This window comes from Hipposideros armiger, unplaced genomic scaffold, assembly GCF_001890085.2.
Source record: "Hipposideros armiger isolate ML-2016 unplaced genomic scaffold, ASM189008v1 scaffold_84, whole genome shotgun sequence".
NCBI lineage: Eukaryota > Metazoa > Chordata > Mammalia > Chiroptera > Hipposideridae > Hipposideros > Hipposideros armiger.
The window spans coordinates 2,836,812-2,859,123 of NW_017731434.1; the positions used below are offsets into that span (position 1 = coordinate 2,836,812).

The window sequence follows — 22,312 nt, forward strand, 5'->3', positions numbered from 1 at the left end:
GTTGGCATTGAGGTACTATATGACCTTGGACAAGTTCCTTCCCCTCCCAGGGCTGCTGTTTCTTTCATGTAAATGTCATCCCACCTTTGGCCTGTTTGTTGCCATTTTTGTGGGGGAAAGCGCCCTGGGAAATGTAATTAAGGAGAGACTCCCATCCTCTTAGCCAAGGGAGAGGACCTTTGTGCTCAGACCCCGTGGACACTTTGGATCCACTTCAGCTCCTCTTGTGTTAATTTCCTCCTCCTCTTCGCCAACCTGCTGTCTCCATATAAGGGCACAGCGTGGCCGATTGCATTTAAAATTGCTTTCTAAATGGCACATGCATGCATCCTGGCTGCACTGTCTTTGTGGAGCTAGGACTGATTCATCTCAGAGGCCTAATTCCAGCCTCGGAATGGACTTGCGGAGGTGTCATTGGGAGGGGTTCAGCAGTCTTACATTAGTGACTCTCCAGGGCAGAAAATATGTGCCACGGAGCAGCGTAATGGCCAGAGCTCTCCAAAGTCAGCAGAGGGGACAGCAGGTGTCAACCACTGCCCATGTGTTACTTATTTATCTGTTTACTCTCCATCTCCCCAGTTTATATGTAGCCTTTATGTTAGTAGAATTGTCTCATTAACTCACTCTTCTATCCTTAGCATGTAGAACAGTACTCGGAACATAGTAAAGTACTAAGAAATAGATTTTTGCATGAAAGAATGAATGAATGAATGAATGAATGAATGAATGAATGAAATGCTACAAAACACATTCTTGGAGTCTGACCTTCACCCTACAGGCCACCCCTAAACTGATCAGGAGCAGGCAGGCAGAGGTCCCAGGAGGAGGAGCACAGGGGTTTGGGTCCTCAGCTGCCCTACACCCCTTTGCTCCAATGTGGACGTTCTCCCAGGTGATGGAAAGAATTGGGGAGGAGTAGTGCTGACAAAGAGTTCTTTCACTTCCACTCCAAAGACAGAAGGTTAATGGGAGTTAATGACATGGAGGAGAGTAAAAGGGTGCCAGCTCCCACAGCACAGTGTGTATGGGTCCTTTCACAGTTCTATAATGTAATTAATCCTAAAAGATATATTCCCTGACCTCTAATCAATTACAATAAAAATAAGTCCGGATGGGTTGAAATGTGTTCAGGTTTCTTTATACTTGGATGTGGGGTTTATGACCCAGTCTCGTGGGACCTATACTTGGGGGCAGGGGTGAAGGTCTACTTCGGTTTCCCATTGACGTCTCCCAATGTCTGGAAGCATGAGCTTAAGATGAGTGGCCACTTATCGAGCATTTATTGTGTGTCAGATACTGAGTAAGCTCCCTGGATAAGACAGCACCCCCCAGGCATTTCTAGTCTAGCAAGGAACCGTGACAGATAAACCCACAGTTGTAAAGAGTTGCAGTAATTCCGGTGAGAGATGGTGGAGGGCTACACCGAGGTGTTTAGAGTAGGAATGGAGAGAAGTGAACAGAGCTGAGAGAAATTGAGGATGAAGGGATAACAAACCTGCAGGCCTTCTCGGTTGAAGTAGAGAGGAACAGGGAGGGGTTTAGTATGAGTCTCAGGTGTTGAGCTTGGGCAGCTGGGTGGAGCTGGAGGCTTCACTACAGGAGAGGCAGAGTGGCAGACAGGGGAGACTGCAGAGGAGTTCAGCTCAAGACGTGCTGAGGGTGCACTCCTATGTGTCATCTGACTGGAAAAGTCCATTAGGAAGCAGAATACTGTAATTCAAGATACCAGTTAAGAAATGGGGGAGTTTTACTCTTTAATATTTTTAAACACTAATAAGGTTCTATATAGACATGTCCTCCCACATTTGAAAACTGATTTACACTCCAGGCATTCTTTCTAAGTAAGTCTTATTTTTAAAGGAAATACCATGTCAGCCATGAGTGCAGCTGAAAATGAGCTGGACAGACCAGTGGGGAATATGGTTTGTCAGGCTCAATATTTACCAAGCGTTCCTTCGGTGACCCCTGCCCTGGCCTCCTGCACTGTCAGCTTTGAAGGATATTTAGTCCTTCTAGCCTCAAATTATTTAACCCTCCTATAGCCTCTCAAGACAAATCCTGGGGATCTCAGACACCTCAGGCATGTCCAGGAATAAGCACAAAAAATGAAAGTATCTACCTCTGCTAAACCTGCCAGAGCAACTCACTAAGTCTCATGTCTTCAAAGCTGAAACAAAACTTCTTAGTAAAATAGATCTCCATGCTCAAGGGGTGGACATTTTCATTGGAAGTCAGAAAAATGATCAGAGCCTCTTCAGAACTTCAGGGTATTTTTTAAAAGCCTTGCCATTTTCTGATTAGAATTCAAGCTGGAGGAAAAATCATAGTCCTATGAGCAAATCATGAGTAAATGCAAGGGTGAAACCCAATTCCTGCAGCTTTAGAAATTCATATATTAATTCATTCAACCAACAAATAACATCTTCTGTATTTAAGCCCCTTTGTGGGACAGCGTGGAACACAGAGATAAAAAATCATTCTGCCTCCCAAGCTGGTGACACAAGAATGGTGAAGCTTGGTGAAGAAATAATGTGCAGTATGAAGTGGCATATGCCGATGGCAGAGAGCAGACTGACGCTGCTTTGTGTATTAACTTATTGAACCCTCTCTCGCAGCCTTATGAGGTAGGTTCTATCATGGCCATTAGTTTATAGACAAGAAAACTAAGGCACAGGGAAGGTAAGTAATTTGCCCAAGGTAAATAGTTGGTATGTGACAGGATTTGAACCCAAGCAATTGGAATTAAGCACAACTTTTTTGATCAAATGGCCTTTACAGAGGACTTTAAAAGGTGGGTTGGTTTTCAGTAACGAGTTGAGCGAGCCGGGGAGTGAGTTCCAGAAACAGCGCTCCTCTTTGGGCAAAGACAAGGACTTGGCACATTTGGGTAAATGAGTGGTTGTCCAGTTTAGAGGAGTTTAGGTTCTCAAAATGTATCAATAAAAAAGTAAGATATGAAGGGTCACTTTTAGTAGATTTTCCTCTGCAGTTCGTAGGGAGTTATGGAAGATCTTTGAGCAGGACTGATATGATTAGAACTGTACTTTAGAAAGAAAACATGGTTCCTGCATTCTGGCCACTTACCAAAATAAGTGGACAGAAAGGGAACTTTCCTGGCTGCTCGATATAATAATTAAAGTTATACCTTCTGCTTCACAAACAGATCGATCCAAAAAAATGTATAATGGTTCTTGCTCACAGAGTCAAAAAAAGTGAGAGTTCCAACTATCTCTCATCCAAGCAATGACTCAGGGAGCTGGTCTCCTTCCATTTTTGCTCTGCTGTAGTTGACACATGGCTTCCAAGTTCACTGCACCACGTGTATTGAGGCATCCGAAAGGGAAGGAGAGTGGAGAAGGCACCTGCTTCTTAGATTCTCCAATAACCTCTGCTCCAATTCTATTGGGAGGTACGTGGCTCCCCCTAGAGGCCTAGGAATGAGAAATATAGTCTCTGAGCAGCCACTTCCATCTATGACTACGCTATGGAAGGGAAGCATGAATTTCAGTGGAAAGTCTATCGACACCTGAATGGGGAAAGCAAAGCTTATTTACCCTTCAGCAATAACTTTTCAAAGTAATCTAGCACCTCATTTTGAAGCACGGTTGAGGAATGAATTTTATGAGCAAATGAGGCTTAAAATAACATAAAACCGTAGTCACTTTTAGCACCAACTCGTATTTGTCTAAATTATTTTTGAAGGTTCAAAATTGATTTTATACTTCCCTACCTAAGTGAACAAAGCTTAACTTAATTCAAGCTTTTCTTGATGACTTAGGATCCCCATTATGAATGTCACTTATTATAATGCAGTATGTTGTATACTGATGGCTTTTGAGTAGTGTGGAAATGTTTGTTCCTGCACTTAATGCCTCCAGAATTCCAGGGTGTTTTGCAAAATTTTCTGTTTAACTTTTCTGGCCTTTGAAAAATTTTTAGTCATTGTGTCATCTCAATGCCTCTAATTTCTGTGTTTTCCAATGCTTTCTATGTTTTCCTGCCGTTTTTGTTTTCTACTTGTTCCTCCCCTCTGTAGGCTTTCTCTTTTCCTCTTTGCCTCTTTAATCATCTTTTCTTTGCAATCCTTTCACTCAACCCTGTTTGGCCCTTTATGATGGATAGAGCATGCTCACACTTGGAAGTGGGATTCAACACAGGCTGTGCCTTAGAAACTCTATGACCTTGAGCGATTTAACTTTGAACCTCTTTTTCCTCAAATACAAATCAAGGTTTTAATACAGACCTTATCACTTTACTTTAGGTTACTAAGTTACTAATAATAATATAAAAAGGTTTTCTGTAAACATTGCTAGCCATTATTATTGTCATTTTGTCACTTATGAAACTTGGTTTTTATTGGCACCTTCAAAAGAAATAAAAACAACCCACAGGACTCCAGAGAGTTGGAACCCAGGACTGAATGGAGGAAGAGTCAGAATATGGGAGACATTTCCATAGAGTGGGAGCTGCAGCCACGAATCAGGACCCTGGGCACCTCTAAGAAGTTATTGATCTACTAATATTGTTAAGCATGATCTAAAGAAAAATCTAATATAAATGAATAAAGCCAAAAGAGGAGTATCAAGAAAAAAAGATTGGGTGAAAATCTGCCCAGTTTCTAAAAAAAAAACAAAAAAACCTTTCTAAACCCTGAAGCTATCAGTCCTACCTGCCTTCATTCACTCTCAGGCTTCTTAAAGGAGCTGGGACACCTGTCTCGTTTTGCCAGGAATCAGCTTCCTTGCTTTTTAGAACCAACCCCTCTCTGAATCTGGGTATTGCCAGAGGAGCGAAAGCAGTTGTATACTGGGCAACCTGCCCAAGAGATTCCATTACACAGACAGTAGGTACTTAGTAGCTATGTGTTGAGAAAATGAAATGGGAAAAAAAGAAAAAAGGCTATTTTTTTAATAATACAAAGTAAGTCATTCCGCAGCCCAGAGGATACATCATGTTTAGCAAATTTAAGCAGGTGGCAAAGTACCTCCCCAGTCTGTACATCATGGCCAATGTCCATCAGTGGTCAACAAATGAGTAGACTATGCCTGCATTGATAATCTTGTTCTTAGCTTCATGCTTTATTTATTTAGCTAATGACTGCTTCACTGGTAGCTCATCACAATGGTGTTTACTGAGCTTGGCAAAGTAAAAAATTATGATTTTGTTTACTCATGTGTTTCCAGCTGGGGTGCTGAGTTGTTATCCAGGCTGCTGATGGCCATTCTTTTATTCTCAGAGCCCCTAAAGTAGGCCATTCAATAAACAAACCATCAGCTTGGCCCAAAGTGTCAACACTGACACAATCTGGTTATTTGCTACTTGGCAGTAGTCAGTGTCCAGAACCTCAGGTAATGACTCATTTGGGAGACTCCTTTACACTTACATAATAAAGTGAATAGGAATAAGGTTTCAGTATAATCAGTTTAGCTTCTACTACTCAGTCATCTAAGAAGACTGAGTATTTGCACCAGATTAAATTTTCTATTTTGGATGAGTTTGTCTCTTGGTCTATGCTTGGGCATATCAAATGGAAATGGAAACCTGAACAGAAAGCCTGCGAGAGAGAGGCTATGGTTCCGAAATGGTCCTCTTACCTACATAAACTAATTTAGTTACTTGTACAGCAAGTATTTCATGAGCAGCTACTGTATATTATATTCTGGGGATAGTTTGGTGACCTGAACCCAACACACACATGAACCCAGTTCTTAAAGGAACCTTGCCATTTTGTGAGAAAGAGAGACACTGATTCAGTGATTGCAGATACGATGAGAATTATGAAGGGAGAAACGGGATGCAAAGCTAGTCTTGGAGTTTAGGGAAGGTTCTCTGAGGAAAGGAGGCTTTAAATGAGCTGGGGAGTTACAAAAGTCATAGATGGAAAAAGGAGATAGGGAAGGGAAACTTTGAATGTTATTATCTCACAAAGTAACTCTGCAAGGTAGGTGTTATTGTTCTGCTTTACAATTGAGGAACCTCGAGTTCCAGGGAAGGCATGTGAATGGCCCTGAGGCCACACCTTATGAATAATGCCTCTTGGAACTACAAGGAGCTACAAAGTCAAATAAAGTCATTGTGACTGGAGTGTAGAGAGCCATGAAAGGGAGTTTGATAAAGAAGGACTTGGCCTGGTAAGCCACCGGAAGGACCTCATCCTCAGAGCAACAGGAGGCCATTTTTAGGGATAATAAGCAAAAGCATGTCCTAATTAGATGTGCATTTTAGAAAGGCCATTCTGCCTGGTAAGAAGAATAGACAGAATGGGTACGAGAGGACTGGTTATGAGGCATGGCAGTGACTGGGTGAAGATGGCAGGTTGAACCAGGGGTGGGTCGGGGGGAGCAAGGTACAGATGGATAGAAATGATCAAATTCAACAGAGAAAAAGGAGGTTGAGTTAGTAGGCCCAGTGAGTGACTGAACATGAGGAGAGAGGGGATATAGCAGGCTCTTCAAGTGGGTTCTTTTTGAGGTCCGGCTGAGTGGTTAAGTTGGTTAAGAGCTTGCTCAAGAGTGCGAGTTCTGAGCAATAGGGTCACCGGTTCGATTCCCGACCTGAGCTGAGCTGCCGCTGAGCTGCAGCTGAGCTGCCAACAGGTGGCAGAATGGCTTAACTAAAAATAATAATAATAATAATAATAATAATAATAATAATAATAACAATAACAATAAAAAGAAAACAAAGAGGGTTGTATCTGTAATAATTAAGCCATGATAGCAGTAATTGTTACTCCTTACTGTCTACCATGGCCATTTTACAGATCAGAAAAACTGAGGCTGAGAATAGGGAAGTACCTACCAATAAAGGACTGTACTGAGATTTGAACCCAAGTCTGACTCCCATGACAGTGTTTTTTCCACTTTAACACTATCAATTTAAGATTCTGTTCAATTAGATTTTTTTTTCTCTTTTGCTTAACTGAAATCTTAGCTTTTTTCCTCCCATTTAATTCGGTTATGTTTAGAACTTTCAAGCTCTCATAATTCTCTTGCCTTTGCTCATTGATTTTCAGTTATCTTCCCAGATTTGGGCCATGCTGTGTTTATTTTAGGGCCCTTTCAAATGTAACAGAAGCCAGTTTTATGGAATTAAGCCTGTCTGGCAGCATTAAATATCACCTTACTCTAATGAAAATGCATCTTTTTGTTTGTTTTAATGCGCGCAGGGGGCCTCTATTTCCAATCTCCAACTAGAAGAGGTAATTGCATATGAGTGACCTTTGAAGGAAATCACATCAGGGAGTTATTTGAAAGGCTGTGAGGTGAGCCAGTGTATAACATCAACCATTGTACTAGCATTTCAGAGAAGAAATGGGCACTAGAAACAGGCTTGTCTCATGGACAGCTCACCCTCTCCCCCTTTGAAGAGAGAAAAGTCATCTACTGCTTGCCAAAAAAGCAAAGCAGTGAGGCATTAAGAGATTTCTTTATCTCTTGAGCACCTACTGTATGCCATGCATACGTTATGAACCCTGACCCAATGGCACTCATATTTTAGTGGTAGGGACAGACAATAAAGAAATTTTTTAAAAATGTAAATCATTAGAGATTGTGGGATGAAGGAAATAAACAGGATCATAACAGGTGTTTAATTTGTGCCTTAACTTCCCCATCTGATAAAATAAGGGAAATGGCTAGAACCTGCCTCTTAAGGCTGTTTTCAGGATTAAGTTAGATGATGTCCATCTTATGTTTAGAACGGCACTTGGCACATTCGTTGAACATTTTGTCAGTGTTATTAGTGGTTGATATCCTTTTTATAATAAGCCGGATAGGACCCTTTTGATTGGGGCAATCAGGGAGGGCCTCCTGGAGGAGATGGCTTTTAATCTGAGACCTGAGAGATGAGAATGGACCAAACAGGTGAATAACTGGGGAAGCAAAAGCCAGATACAAAAGAAGCAACAGCTGGTCTCTCCCAGGGGCAGAAGGGAGATGGGTGGGGAAAGGGGCTGGAGAATGGAATATGGAATGAGTGGAGGGCCATGAAGCAGGCAAGATTCCAACCAAGTAAAGAATTTGGATTTTATTCTTCAAGAAGGGTAAGGGAGTGGCGTGCTTTATGCTTTAAAGTCTCACTCTGCAGCTGTGCAGAGAATAAACTGTAAGGGTGAAAGCTGAGAGACCAGGGAAAAGCATTGGTGGGTGGAGGCGCTGGTGGGAGGGTTGGAGGGGAGTCAAGACCTGTGGGTGGCAGTGTATTCGTTTCCCAGATCTCCCAGAACAAATGACCACAAACTGGGAGTCTTAAAACAACAAACATTTATTCTCTCATAGTTCTGGAGGCTAGAAGTCTGAAATCGCGGTTTTGGCAGGGCCCTGCTCTCTGTGTAAGCTCTAAAGGAGAATCCTACCTTGCATCTCCCAGTGTCTGGTGGTTGCCAACAGCCTCAGTGTTGCTTGGCCAGTAGATACATCACTTTAACCTCTGCTTCCATCATCACACAGCATTCTCCCTGTGTTTTTCTGTGTCTGAGTCTCTTCTTATAAGGACATTAGTGATTGGATTTAGGACCCATGCTAATCCAGTACAACCACATCTTGATTTACATCTTAATTATATCTGCAAAACCCTTCTCCCAACTGAGGTTACATTCACAGGTGCTTGGGTTTAAGACTTCAATGTCTTTTCAGGGGAGGACACAATTCAACCCACAACAGGCAAGAGGGTCCTGACTGGCCACCCCTCTGGGGGTTTGTGCTAGAGAGAAGCTGCAGTAGCCCAACTTGTGGGGCAGGAGCAGCCCCCAGCCATGCCCAGAGGCAGTCAGCGTCTTCCCTGTAATAGAGGGTTTCGATGCTATACCGCTATTCCAAATAAGCAGACAGGTGGTGCAGAGGCAGTCAGCCCTGCTGAGGGTGGCGTGTCCCTTCTTCCTCATCTGTCTGCGCCATGCTAGTTCCATGTGTAAATTCCATCTTAGGGTCACTATTAATTCATGGTTTCTTTTTGGTGGGATCCCAGTGACTTTGAACAGCCTATGGACATAGGTGGATTTTCTTGGGTATTTAGGAGTGAGGAGACCTGGGGTTTATCTCAGGTGCTGCCCTTAGCATGTGAGCTTGAGTAAATCACATAACCTCCTGAGTTTCAGATTCTTCCTTTGTAAAATGAGTGTACTGGCCTGGTCCAGGGGTTCTCAACCTGGAGGATTCATCAACATCACCTGAAGGTCTTGTTAAAACACGAATTTCTGGGACCCACCTCAGAACATTGGATTCAGTAGGTCGAAGGCGGAGCCTGAGAATTTGCATTTCTAGCAAGTTCCTAGACTTTTTTGTTGCTGCTGGCCTGAAAACCATACTCTTAGAATTATTGGCTGAGATAATCTCTGAGATTTCTATCAGTAATGCTATTCCATAATTCCATGAAACTGATTTCAATATAATATAACAAGGTAAAGTGAATTTTCTAACTTTAATTATCAAAACCTGTTTATTTCTTTCCCAGCTTTATTGAGGTATAATTGACAATTAAAATTGCATATATTTAAAGTGTATAATGTGATATTTGATATACATACACATTGTGCAGTGATTACCACAATCAAGTTAATTAACACATTTAGCATCCCACATTGTTACTCTGTGTGTGTGTGTGTGTGTGTGTAGAATGCATTTATTGTACTTCTTAGTGAATTTCAAGTATACAATACCGTATTATTAACTGTAGTCACCATGCTGTACATTAGATACCCAGAAGTTATTTATCTTATAAATTGAGGTCTGTACCCTCTGACCAACATCTGCCCATTTCCCCCGCCCCTAGTCCTGCCAACCACCTTTCTACTCTCTTCTATGAGTTTGACTTTTTTTTCTTTTTAGATTCTATATGTAAGTGAGGTCATATAGTATTTTTCTTTCTCTAGCTGGCTTATTTCACTTAGCTTAATGTCCTCCAGATTCATCCAGGTTGCTATAAATGCAGAATTTCCTTCTTTTTATGGCTAAATGCTATTATACACACACACACACACACACACACACAGAGATACACACACACACACACACAGAGATACACACACACACACACACACACACACACACACACACCTCTCATAAATGGACACTTGGGTTGTTTCCATATCTTGGGTATTGTAGGAAATGCTACAGTTAACATGGGAGTGCAGTTATCTCCCCAAAATACTGATTTTCTTCAGATTGACAGTCAGAAGTAGGATTGCTGGATCATACAGTAAACCAAATTTAGAAAATCTGATTTAAATATAAAAATATGACCCAACCATCATTCACCTTATCTTATTTTTTATTTACCTCTCCTGACTTAAAGGTGTTGATTAAATGGCTCCCCTTTCTCTCTATTCTCCTTACATCCATGCTTCTCCAGCTAGTGGGTCCTACATGTACAAGACTCCTGCAGAAATCAACAGAATGTTGACTCAGAGTTCAAAAGGATCACCTATGTTTAGGGTGACTTATTTGGCGTGGAGATGGGATATAACAGATGGAATTAGAAACCTGAAGATAAATGGCATACATGAGCTCATGAAAAGATGCTCAACATCATTAGTTATTAAGAACTTGCAAGTTAAAAGCACAATGAGATACTTCCTTTCACTCAATAGAATGGTTACAATCAATAGAGAGACAATAATAAATGCTGAGAAGGAAGTAGAGAATTTGAAATCCTTCTACATTGCAGGTAGGATTGTAAAATGGTGGAGCTACTTTGAAAAGCAGTTTGACAATTTCTCAAAATATTAAACATAAGGTTATGTGATCCAATAATTCCACTCCTAGGTATCTACCCAGGAGAAATGAAAGCACATGTCCACATAAATATTTGTATGAGAATGCTTTAAATAATACCATTATTCATAGTAACCACAAAATGGAAACAAACCACATTTCCATTAAAACTGGTGAATGGATGGGGCCGGCCGAGTGACGCGTTGGTTAAGAGCTGGCTTGGGACTTCAGAGGGCCCCAATTCGGATCCCATATATGAGAGCCAGTGACCCTGCCCTCTACAGCTAAGATGCTGAACAACAGCTCAACCTGGAGCTGGGCTGCCGTGCGTTGCCCTCAACAGCGTAGGCTTCAGCTCCTGCTGCAGTGGGTTGCCATGGGCTACCGTGTGTAGCCAGCAGCCAGCGTGAGCGGCCAGCAGCTGCTGTGAGTGGCCATCCAGAAGCCGGCGACTGACCTGCCTCGCCTGGGAAGAGCGCAATGATGGTACCAACTTGGGCCAGTGAAGCAACATCCTCCACGACTAGACTGAAGAACAAAAGGACAGCAACTTGTCTGTTCCCCTTCCCCCAATTCCCCAATAAAAATCTTTAAAAAAACAAACAAACAAAAAACTCGTGAATGGATAAACAAAATGGGGTGTATTCATATAATGTGATAATATAGCAAGGAAAAATAACAAAGTGCTGAGACATGTTGCCACATAGATGAACCTCAGAATTATTATGCTAAGTGAAAGTCAGACACAAAAGGCTGTATGACTCCATTCGTATGACATGTCCAGAAAGGCCAATCTGTAGAGACAAAAAGTGTATTAGAAGTTGCCTAGGGTTAGGCATGGGAATAGAGAGTGACTATAAATGGACATGAGGTTTCCTTTCAGGATGATGGAAATTTTCTAAAATTAGATTGTGGTGATTGTTGCTCAAGTCTGTAAATACACTAAAAATCATTGAATTCACATTTAAAATGATTGAATTTTAGGGAATGTAAATTATATATCAATAAAGTTGTTAAAAAGATATTGGAAAAATAGATTGCAATTAAATAAGTAAAAAGAAAACTAATGAGATTTCCTGGGCCTCTCTTTGAAGGTCACCTATGCTGAAGGTGGTTATGACATAGGCAGGAGATTAAAATACTGTGCTTTTAGAAAATGCCAACCCAGTTACCCAGACAGAAAAGATCTGGGACTGGTTACTAGCAGAATAGTGATACTTAAATACAATAAGCACATCTCTTTCATACTCTTGATGTGCCGAACCCTGTGGAGAGTTCTCCATGCTTTCTCATTCATCATTTATTCAAAAATGTTTGTTGAATTCCTTCTTTGTGCTAGGCACTGTCCTTGGTGCTGAAGATACCATGTGACTAAAACAAAGCCTCTCCTTTCATAGAGCTTACAGTATAGTAAAGGAGAAAGACAATAAACACATAAACACACAGCCATAATTAAAACGAATTTAGGTAGTGATACATGAGTTTAAAAAATAAATCTGGATGGGGGAGAGAGTGACAAAAGATGGAAGAGGAGGGCGGTGTAGATTAAGGGGCCAGAGAAGGCCTATCTGGTAATCTGAAGGTAACACCTGCAGAATGTGAAGGAGTGGTCATGCAAAGATCAGAAGAGGGGCCCAGGTGGAAGAATAGCTGGTGTAAATCACATCACACAGCAGGCAGTGGAGAAATTGGCAGTGTAATCATGCAGAGTTCTGTACAAGGTGATGCTGGAGAGAGAGAGAAGGATACAAACTGCAGGTCTTGAGGACCATGGTGAAGAATTTGATTCAGGGTCTGGTTTCTTATTCCCAGTGCGATAGGAGGCCACTGGAAGATTTCAGCAGGTGAGTGACATGATCTGATTTGTATATTAAAGGACAACCCAGAACCTTTGAGGAGAAAGGAGGGAGAGAATGAGGGAAGTAAAGGGTTTGCAGCAAAAGCTAAAGAAAGGTGATGGTGGCTTAGATGAAGGTGGTGGCAGCAAGAATGGGGTGGTGAAAAGTGGTGGGATGTGGGATATATGAGTATGTAGACGGGCAGATCCAATAGGATTGTATGAGTGGTAAGGAGTAGAGAAAGGGAGGTATAAAGAATGATCCTTGAATTTTGTCTTGAGCAACTGGGTGGAAGGTGTGCCATTAATTGAGATGACAAACTTCCCTTCAAGATTGGCTTTATAATATACAGATGGCAGATGAAAGAGCTGGGGCTCAGAAGAGCTAAGCCACTTGGCCCAAAATTACCCCCCTAAGGGGTGGAAGAAGCATGTTCAAAGCCAGTGACACCAAAGGCTGTATTTTAAACACTGCTCAGCACTGCCTCCTGGCCGTGGAGTGCTCTTGTCTTTACCAGCCACTGGATGGAAATCATGGAAAGTGGCATTGCATGGAGAGAGAAGAACTTCTTGGCAGTGAAGGCTGGTGGGTGGGCTCGTTGTTGAATAAGAGGGAGAGGAGCAGCTTAGAAGAGTAACGTTTTTCCAGTGAATCATATTAAATGAGCAGAGTGGCTTATACCCAGTGTCAAAGTGAACCAAGATTGACAGCTAATAAAAGCTCAGTAATTACAAGAAAACATCATATTTGGAAAGTACGGAGATTCTCGAAACACCTGCAGTCATTTAATATATCTTATGTTTGCTCCAGACCAACAGGCAGCTCCCAGAGCAAGACTGGTCTCATTACTGAACTAATGGACATTATGCTCTGAGGTACCTTTCCTTCTGCCAAATAAATCAGAAATTTGAAAAGTGAAGCCTGAGATTGCCGTTCTACAAATGTTTGCAAGGACATCACTGGATGTTTTAGGTGTCAAGTTTAATTTGACTTGGCCTGGTCTGTTCTCTTAAGAAAGGCTCCGAAGGCATCACCCGAGTAACAGGGAAAATTCCTTCTTCTTTTGCTCTGTGGGCTGTGACAGAAATAAGACTTTGAGTCACCAAGCGTGCTTTCTCAAGCAGGGGTTGCTCCTGTTGCCATAGCCCAAAGGAATAAATTGTGATGAAAGTTGTCATGCTCCCCTATTCCCTGATTTTTTTGAGGGGGAGGGGGAGGAATGGTGAAAGAAGAGGCTCAGTCACACCTTTTAAAACATTCTAAAATATTCATGAGCCCCCACTAAGTCCTAGACACCTGTCTTAGATACTGGGATAATGACAATTGCTTACCATTACCATAAAGCAAAAGTGACAGCAAAAATAAAATGGTGAGCTCCGTGTGTATGCTCCCTCTAGAGAGCCAGCCTGCCTGCCTCCCACAGGCTCCTGTGCCTTATGCTCTTAGGTCCTGGCCTGCAGCTCTGAGCATCAGCGGCCTGGAGAATGAGTAACTCCTACATGTGCTGTAGATTTTTCTGGGCATTATTCACCTCACAATAGCTCTTAATGACCTTGGCATCAAGCTCTTACTGGGGATTAATAACTGGCTGGGCTTAATGGACCTTACTGTGTCCTGGGCCATTTTCCCAGCCAGCCATTAATTCTAAGCAGTGCCCTGGGCTCTGGCCATTATGGCTCCCTGGGCCGAGTGGCTTCCCTGAGGCAAATGGCCGGAGCTTCTTTCTCTGCAGACAGAGGCTTCCACGGTGCATTCCTCCTTCTCTCCATGGCATGAGTAAAAAGGGCTGGGGTCTACAGGAAAGTTATTGGTTAAGGCACAAGATTATTTCTTCTTTTTATGTCTCAGGAGGTAGGTTTTCTCAGAGGACAGAGAAAGCAGGAGATTGAGTTTCATTCACTCATTTATTGATCCATCCATCTATTTAGTATTAACTGAATGCTTTTCATGGGTCAGGAAGCAAAAGATTACCAAGATTGGAGTGACCTAATATGGGTGCTCATGTTTCCTACCAAAGGATGAAACATCTCACCAACTGGGGCTTTAAGGAAAATGTCTCCAAGAATTAGTTAGGCTGAATACTAAGAGGAAGAAGTCAGAGAGAAGACCTTTCTGGGCAGTGAGTTCACAGGGAGCCGCCTCCCATCTTGTGTCCTCTTTGGAGTTTTATCTCCGAGGCTGCCTAGCAGGAAAGTTCACCTTCCCATACCTCACTGAGTGATTCAACCCAGCATCTGATTGCTCAAGGGAAGAACATGTAAATGCTGCAAGGAATCTCAACTCACCAGGACGTGAGTATTTCCACCCACATCAAGACACTAAGGATCATAATTGCATGTGATGAGGAAGATTGTGGCTTTCTCAGAGGCCTGTAACACATCCCAAGAAACGGTCACAGTTTGTATAATTTGTAATCATTCTGCCTCCCAAGACATCATTAGTCCCTCCAAATGCAGACACCAGACTTCATTTCCTCCTTTGGAAGTGATTCAGCTTTTGGTACATGCTCTTGTCAGCTGCGGGAAATGTCACATTCTGTTTAGAACAGCTATTGTCATTTTATTGGCACCACGTACCAAAAGGCACTTAAGGCATAATTCAGACTTCAGTCTTTTTTGCATTGTTTGGCATATCTGCACAACACAAAGAGTGGGTGTTGGTGCCTGAGGTAATTAATACCTCGGAGCTAAGGCAGATGGGCAGACATCATTAGGGAGGGCTTTCTGCAACTGGTGAGATCTCAGTGTGTTCTATTGGTGCCCAGTAATCACAGAGGGTCACAGTATGGCACAGTCAGGAGCCTTGGCCTTCCTTGAAAGGCTCTTCAGCTGGACTCACATGGGCGTAGGAGAAAGAGACAGAAGGCTTCGGTGTCTCCATAAGATGACATAGGTTTCACCTATCAACCAGCCTGTGCCCTGAGAATCACTGCAGAATAATTCCTTATGGGGGAAAAAGATGCTGGGACCTTTCTTCAGAATGTTTTCCCTAGTAAACCTGAGCACAATGTCTTGAAATTACAAATCAAACTGGAAAATTCAGGGTGATAATTCTAAGTGAGTCTGATGAGGAAAAGCAGGTTCCAATGGCCTTAGGGTGCAGTGGAATGAAATCTTACAAAGTGGCCTTATTAAGCAAACGTACTGAGCTACACAGTACCTCAGGGTGTATTAAATGCTTGAGAAATGTCCTTTAAATGAATGAATGAATGAATGTCATCTGGCCAACAAGTATCTAGATGGTACTCTCTTTGTTTTACAGGTGAGAAGGTTAAGTACCTGATTTTGTGATAAAGTTTGCTTTAGACCCTGGGCCTCCTGACCCTAATCATCACTGAGTAACATGCTATTTGCAGATGCCCCTGTCATCTTTGAAGGAGTTTTTCAGTGGGCTTCTCCATGAGTAGAGGTTTCTCAAGATGCAGGAATTTAAATGCTAAAATTCAAACAACCCCTAAAACACCAGGTCAGTTAGCCACCCTAAGAGTCAGAGTCCATCCTGGGGATCTGCCCTGCTCCACCATCAACCTTCCATCAACCCTTTGCAGCCAGGCTTCAAACTCTATTTCCTCATATCCAGCCGTAATCAGCCTCTTTCACCTGTGTTCAATCGGGACTATTTTGGCTGAAGTCCATTACTTAGTCCTTTCCTAGCTATTTCCCCGCCTTTCTAGCTCTTCTAGACAGGCTCAAATGTTCCCTCATCTTTGGTCCCATGGCCCCTTGTATCTAAATGGTATAGTACTCACCACATGGTCCTGTAAATGTTTGTCTGGGGACACCCTAACCCTAGACTGTATGCTCCTTGAGAAGAAGAACGGAGTCTTATCTGTCTTTTTATGTACATCACCAAATTCAGTGCCTGACACATAATTGGAACTCTATCATTGAATAGATCATTGTTGAACTTTCCCTCTTCATCCTTTATGTATGGAATGTGCACATGAATAAGGAAAAGAAAAAGGAAGTACCGGTATTTATTCTTCCTTTGGCTGATAAAATTGCCCCTCACCCCCAGAATTTCACCCTACTCCAGGTTCTAGAAGAAAATAGCGGCCACCTTCTGGGCATCTGTAATGTGACTTTTCCTCAAAAGGAAAGTTAAGTCTTAACCACATGTCAGCATCATTAACTTAAGGCTCTAGCTGGATGACTCTATTATGAACGGGCCTCCGAGGAATGGAGGTGTTGGATAGAAGACCCTTGCCACTTCACTGCGTCCACCCAGCTCGGTGCCCTCAGAGCAATAGCAACACTGCTGATTAGGAAATAACATCACTAAGTTTCTGGGAGGGAGAAAAGGAAGTATACAATGAGTTGAGCAAACATCCTATGACTGTTATTCTATTTATTCTATTGCATTGCAATCCATAATGGTGAATCCCATGAGCTCTGCAGTCAGATTTCCTGGGTTCAAATTTCAGCTTTGCCGCTTCCTAACTGTATGGTCTAAACAAGTCCCTTCACTTTTCTATCCCTCAGTATTCTCATTAGTAAAACAGAAGTGACAATAGAGTATCTTTATTAAAGGGTTATTGGAAGAATTAATGCAATTATATAAAAAGCTCAGAACAGTGCCTGGCACATAGAGTACATCCAAATGTATTAGCTAAAGCAACCACTCTGTCCTTTGTGGTCCCAGCCTTGCTGTGCTCTAAATAGCCCCCTTTACTAATAGTTTATCACAGTCCCCCACCTCATCCTGTTATACCTTATTGCACACTGTACTGACCCATTGTCCCTCACTAAAGCATAAACTGTGGGGGATTCTGTTTTTCCATTCCGTTTGCTTTCTTACTGCCCAGCATAGCTCCTCTCCCCTAAGAATAATTAGATGTTAAACGAATGATGAGAGTGTGCAATGGTAGAATCTCCATCTCATAAGCCCATGTGTCAATTATCAACCCAAAGTGATCAGTACTGATTTAGTGAGTACCTACAATGTGCTCCATTTGGACTGATAATCCCAATGGCAGCTATCATTTATTGAAAGATCACCATGCCAAGTCCTAGGGCAAGGATTTGGTTCAACCCCCTGGATTGCTATTCTTGCAGATCAAATAGTGGCAATTTCAAATGGCTCAATCTGATACTGTATGTATTTTAATTTTACCAAGGTAGAATGGGCACTAATTATCTTCAGTTAAATATGCGACAACTGAGACTTGGGGAGGTTAGTGGCTTGCCAAAGTCCCACGGCTAATAGGTGGTGGAGACAAGGCTGGAATCTTCCTGTGAGGCACCCCCACCCGTTGGCCATTGTGCAGTGAGGGAAGGTGACAGAGCTAAATCCCAGAGTAAATATAAGGCTGCATATATGTAGCACTAAATTGGATCTGATTTCCTGAGACTGGATAGGGAGCCAGCGTGTCCTCTTCAAAGTTAAACAGGGAAAGAGGGCAGAGGCTCTGGGGAAAATCTAACAATGCAACTCTCCTTCACAACATTCTTGATTGTCATTTTCTTGTGCACTTGCTGGCCTCGGCCTCAGGCCCTAATCACATTAGCTTCAAACAGCAACTAAGAGATGTTTCTCATTAAACAGGAACAGGGGAATGCTTAATTTGCTAGCACAAAGGTGTTCAGAAAGTAAATCATTGGTTCAGGGTGCTGAAATGAGCATTTTCATAGCAGTTGTCCCTGGTGGGCACTACAAGGCCAGGGCTTCTACAGGGCATGCGTGTGTTCACTGGATGAGGCCTATGGCTCTGAGCTCAAAGCTTTCTTTACATTTTAAATGATGGACCAACTCAATCTCTCTCCCTTTCCCCTTAAAATGGGAGAGGCTGCCTAATTGTCATTTCAAAAGTATAGCATCTGAAGGGCTACAGTTTGCATGTCTTTTCCCACATGATTCTTAGATGATGTTTATTTAGGAGAATCATATTTGTAGAGCATCCGAGAATATTGATAAATGCTCAACTTTCAATAAGATGAATTAGGAGTATTGAATGCTAGTGTCACAGCAATTTGAAGTGCAGTCTTTTCTCCTACTTGGAGGTAACTTTGGATTCAGAAAGGCCTGGGCTTGCAAGCATGACTTCATTACTTGCTAGTTCTGCATCCTTGGGCATTTCTGAACACCTCTAATCCTGAGTATTCTTGTCTGTAAAACGGAGGTAACAGAAACCTTGCTGGCTTGGTGTGATGATTTGGTTATTTAGTATCAGCAAAGCACAGAGCCAGTGTTTGACAGGTCAATGCTGAGCTCTCTTTCTCTCTTGTCCCATGCTCCTTGTCACCAATTTGGAAGAGAATGCAAGAATGAGAATGTCGATGAGGTAATAGCAGAAGGAATATATTCTGGCACGGGAAGGAAGAAATGGGAGATGTGTAGCCTCCTGAGGCAGGGAAGCAACCTGCTGGTGTCAAGGTTGGGCTGCCGCTGATGGTGACCTTCTCCCTCTGCCTTTCAGCCCCTGAGAATGCACTGCAGGGACTGTGCCCTAGTGACGAGCTCCGGGCACCTGCTGCGCAGCCGGCAAGGCCCCCAGATTGACCAGACCGAGTGCGTCATCCGCATGAACGACGCCCCCACGCGCAGCTATGGGCGCGACGTGGGCAATCGCACCAGCCTGAGGGTCATCGCCCATTCCAGCATTCAGAGGATTCTCCGCAACCGCCACGACCTGCTCAACGTGAGCCAGGGCACTGTGTTCATCTTCTGGGGCCCCAGCAGCTACATGCGGCGTGACGGCAAAGGCCAGGTGTACAACAACCTGCAGCTCCTGAGCCAGGTGCTGCCGCGGCTCAAGGCCTTCATGATCACGCGCCACAAGATGCTGCAGTTCGATGAGCTCTTCAAGCGGGAAACTGGCAAAGACAGGTACAGAGGCGCAGGGTGGCAGGGGCAAAGGGGCCGGTGACGTAACGTCTTGGCTGGCTGATTCACCAAAAGCCAAGCTTTTGCTAAGGGGTTTTGTTGTGGCCCCACTGCTCATGCCATTGACAGAGCTTCATCTGTAGTACCACCTGGAAACTGGGCTGCTCACGCAGAACATATAAGACAAAGTGAAATGCAGCACTGAGACAATTATATGGACAATTCAGGGCCAAATCCCTAGTTTGGAGGAAGAAGTCCCACAGCTGCTGGCTTACACTGGTAATAAGGGAAAGGTAATAGCTTTATTGCATTTTAGTTTACTTGTGTGAACACTCACCCAAAACAAGTAGGGTTAGTTTCAAAGGCAAACATCTATTCAGTCAACTGATATTTACTGAGTACCTACGACTGTACTGTGCCAGGCACCAGGGATACAGTCATAAATCAGGCAGATCTAGACCTTGCCCTCCCAGAACATAAAGCTTACAGGGTGGGTGAACACTCGCCAAGTAGTGGCCAGGGAGCTGAGCATCAAGAGAGGGGAAGAAAATGGTGCCGTGACATGCAGGACAGGAGACCTGTCTAGGGCAAGTTCTGCCAAACTTAGTTACAAGTCAGTAATGGGACATGAAACCAACATAGTGGATCACTGCAAGGTTTTTCTTTTTTTTAATGTAATGGATAGAATGGAACTGAATGGAATAGAACAGACAACATCAGCATTCATCCCCCATAGTATGACTAAGTGTAATCTCACAAAATAATATTGGTTTTGGATATATATATATATATATATATATATATATATATATATATATGGTTCTCTTTGATGTGCTGAAAATGTTCTGAAATTAGATAGTGTTGATGAGTGTACAACCCTGTAAATATAGTAAAAACCACTGAATTGTACACTTTAGAAAATGAAATGAAAGCCACATACACACACATGCACACACAAATACACACACATGTGTATGGATGCTCGCTCAGTCATGATGTAAAACGTATTTCTCAGTATAGGGTGAACTATTTTGAAAAGCACTGGTTTAGGAGATGAGGGAATGAGGGAAAGGCTTTCTCAAAAAGGTGTATTCAATCTGAGACCTAAGCCAATGAGTATTTGTCCAGGTTCAAAAGAACATGGGAAGGGGAGAGAGAAACCTCCTTATGGGTACAAGGGGTCAGAGGTGGGAGAATGTGCAGTGGGTTGGAGAAAAGTCCCCTATGGCTGCAGTCAGGAAGGCGGAGGGTAGTGGCCTAAATCAGGCAGAAATGTAGGCTCATGAACTGGCCAAATGTAGGTATCAAAAGGAGCAGTGCAGTGTATTCCAAATAGACAGCTCTACCCTCTCCCTCCCTAGTCGTGTGGCCTTGGACACGGTATCTAACCTCTCAGTGACCTCACGTGAAAAAGGCATAGTGACCAGCCTTCATAGGGCTGGTAATAATTACATTTCCTTGTTCCCTTAATTCTAAAATGTGTGTTTAGTTAATATACATTTAATGGTGTAATCTACCTCCCTCCCTTAAAACAACTGTCACTGCGTGGATTTCTTATCTTAAAACTACAGAGATATGATAATTGAAATAAAGAACATAAAGCACTAAATCCATTGTTCGGCAAGTTTAAATGGCTCATTACTGGAGAACATGGTCTTAAAGAAATATCAAAACCCAATGTCTCCAAATTCTTTGTTTGGAAGAGCTTTTAAAAAAAAAAATCCTGGAAACCTTATGACCGTAAGGGGCTGGTCCAGGCAGGAGTGGACATGGCATCTGATGGAGAAAGGAAAGAGGCAGCTGGCTGCTGGCGCTGTGGCAACCTTCCCTGGAGGCCCAGGGGACCCCATGGTCAGTCCAGCCCGTAGATCACACAGGGCATCCTGGTGTTCATCACAAGCTGTCACGAAATCCAGTCATTTATTGCCCTTTCGAACCCACAAATAAGAGAGGCTGTCACTCATTTGAATGAGTTATTTAACCAAGGGAGCATTTTATAAGGGAAGAAGAATGAGGGGAGTTATTTACAGTTTCATTTTTGACTGGTTGGAAAACTCAAAATAAGTAGAAGCACTCTCTTTAATAGAAAAAAACTTCTCTCATTTTAGTTAAATGGTTGTTTGCCAAATTTAAGTATTCCTGAAACAAAGTGTTCCTGAAACACTGTTGTAGTGCTAGCTATTTAGAATAATTACCCACTGCCCTGGATCATCTTAAGAAATTATTTTAAGTTGGAAACTTGGAGACTATTCATTCCAACTTGTTCGCTTAGAACTTTAGGAAACAATCTCACATCAAGACATATCCCACTCGCTAAATTCATTAAATTCTGGCCAGTGGAAACCCTTTGTTTAATAGTTCTGTCTCCCTGGTGAGCCCAGCTGATAAGGAGGAAAACAAGTCTTTGCGGATTGGCTACTGGGCCTCTCATGCAGAAATCCATCTACGAGAGTTCACATAGGTGAATCATACTTATGGATTTGGAGGGTGCCAGAGTACATTGTCACTTCCAGAAGCTTTGTGCCTCTTACCTCTAGGAAACTATCTTAAAGCAGTTAATATTGTATTGACTCAATATTGTCATGTGTCCATATTTCTTAACGTGCAACTCACTCCAAGCTAAAAGAACCAAGTCAGAAACAGCTCTCCTTTAGGGTCCAACGGTATTTCCTCTATGTGTGATTTTTCTCAAAACCCAACTAAAATGTAGCATGTATCAGAGATACACAAAGTGTGGAATATCTAATTTTGTACATCGCCTGATGAGGACATTCATTTCAGGCTAATATTTTGAAGAAATAGGATAATTCAATAGATTCTGATTTATGGACGTTTCACCCTACTTAAAAGTAGAGGGGGGGGGGGCCGGCCGAGTGGCGCGATGGTTAAGAACTCGCTTGGGATGCCAGAGGGCCCCGGTTCAGATCCCACATATGAGGGCCA

At 42.7% G+C, this 22,312-nt stretch overlaps 1 protein-coding gene across 2 annotated transcripts in view; it reads left to right on the top strand.

Annotated features, from left to right (window-relative positions):
• Positions 1-22,312, top strand: part of ST6GALNAC5 (ST6 N-acetylgalactosaminide alpha-2,6-sialyltransferase 5) — a 161,973-nt gene that overhangs the window by 121,961 nt on the left and 17,700 nt on the right. For both annotated transcript variants that reach the window (XM_019644054.1, XM_019644055.1), the window contains exon 3: positions 18,963-19,372. In XM_019644054.1, the coding sequence (XP_019499599.1) occupies positions 18,963-19,372 (410 nt within the window). The remainder of the gene's footprint in view (positions 1-18,962; positions 19,373-22,312) is intronic.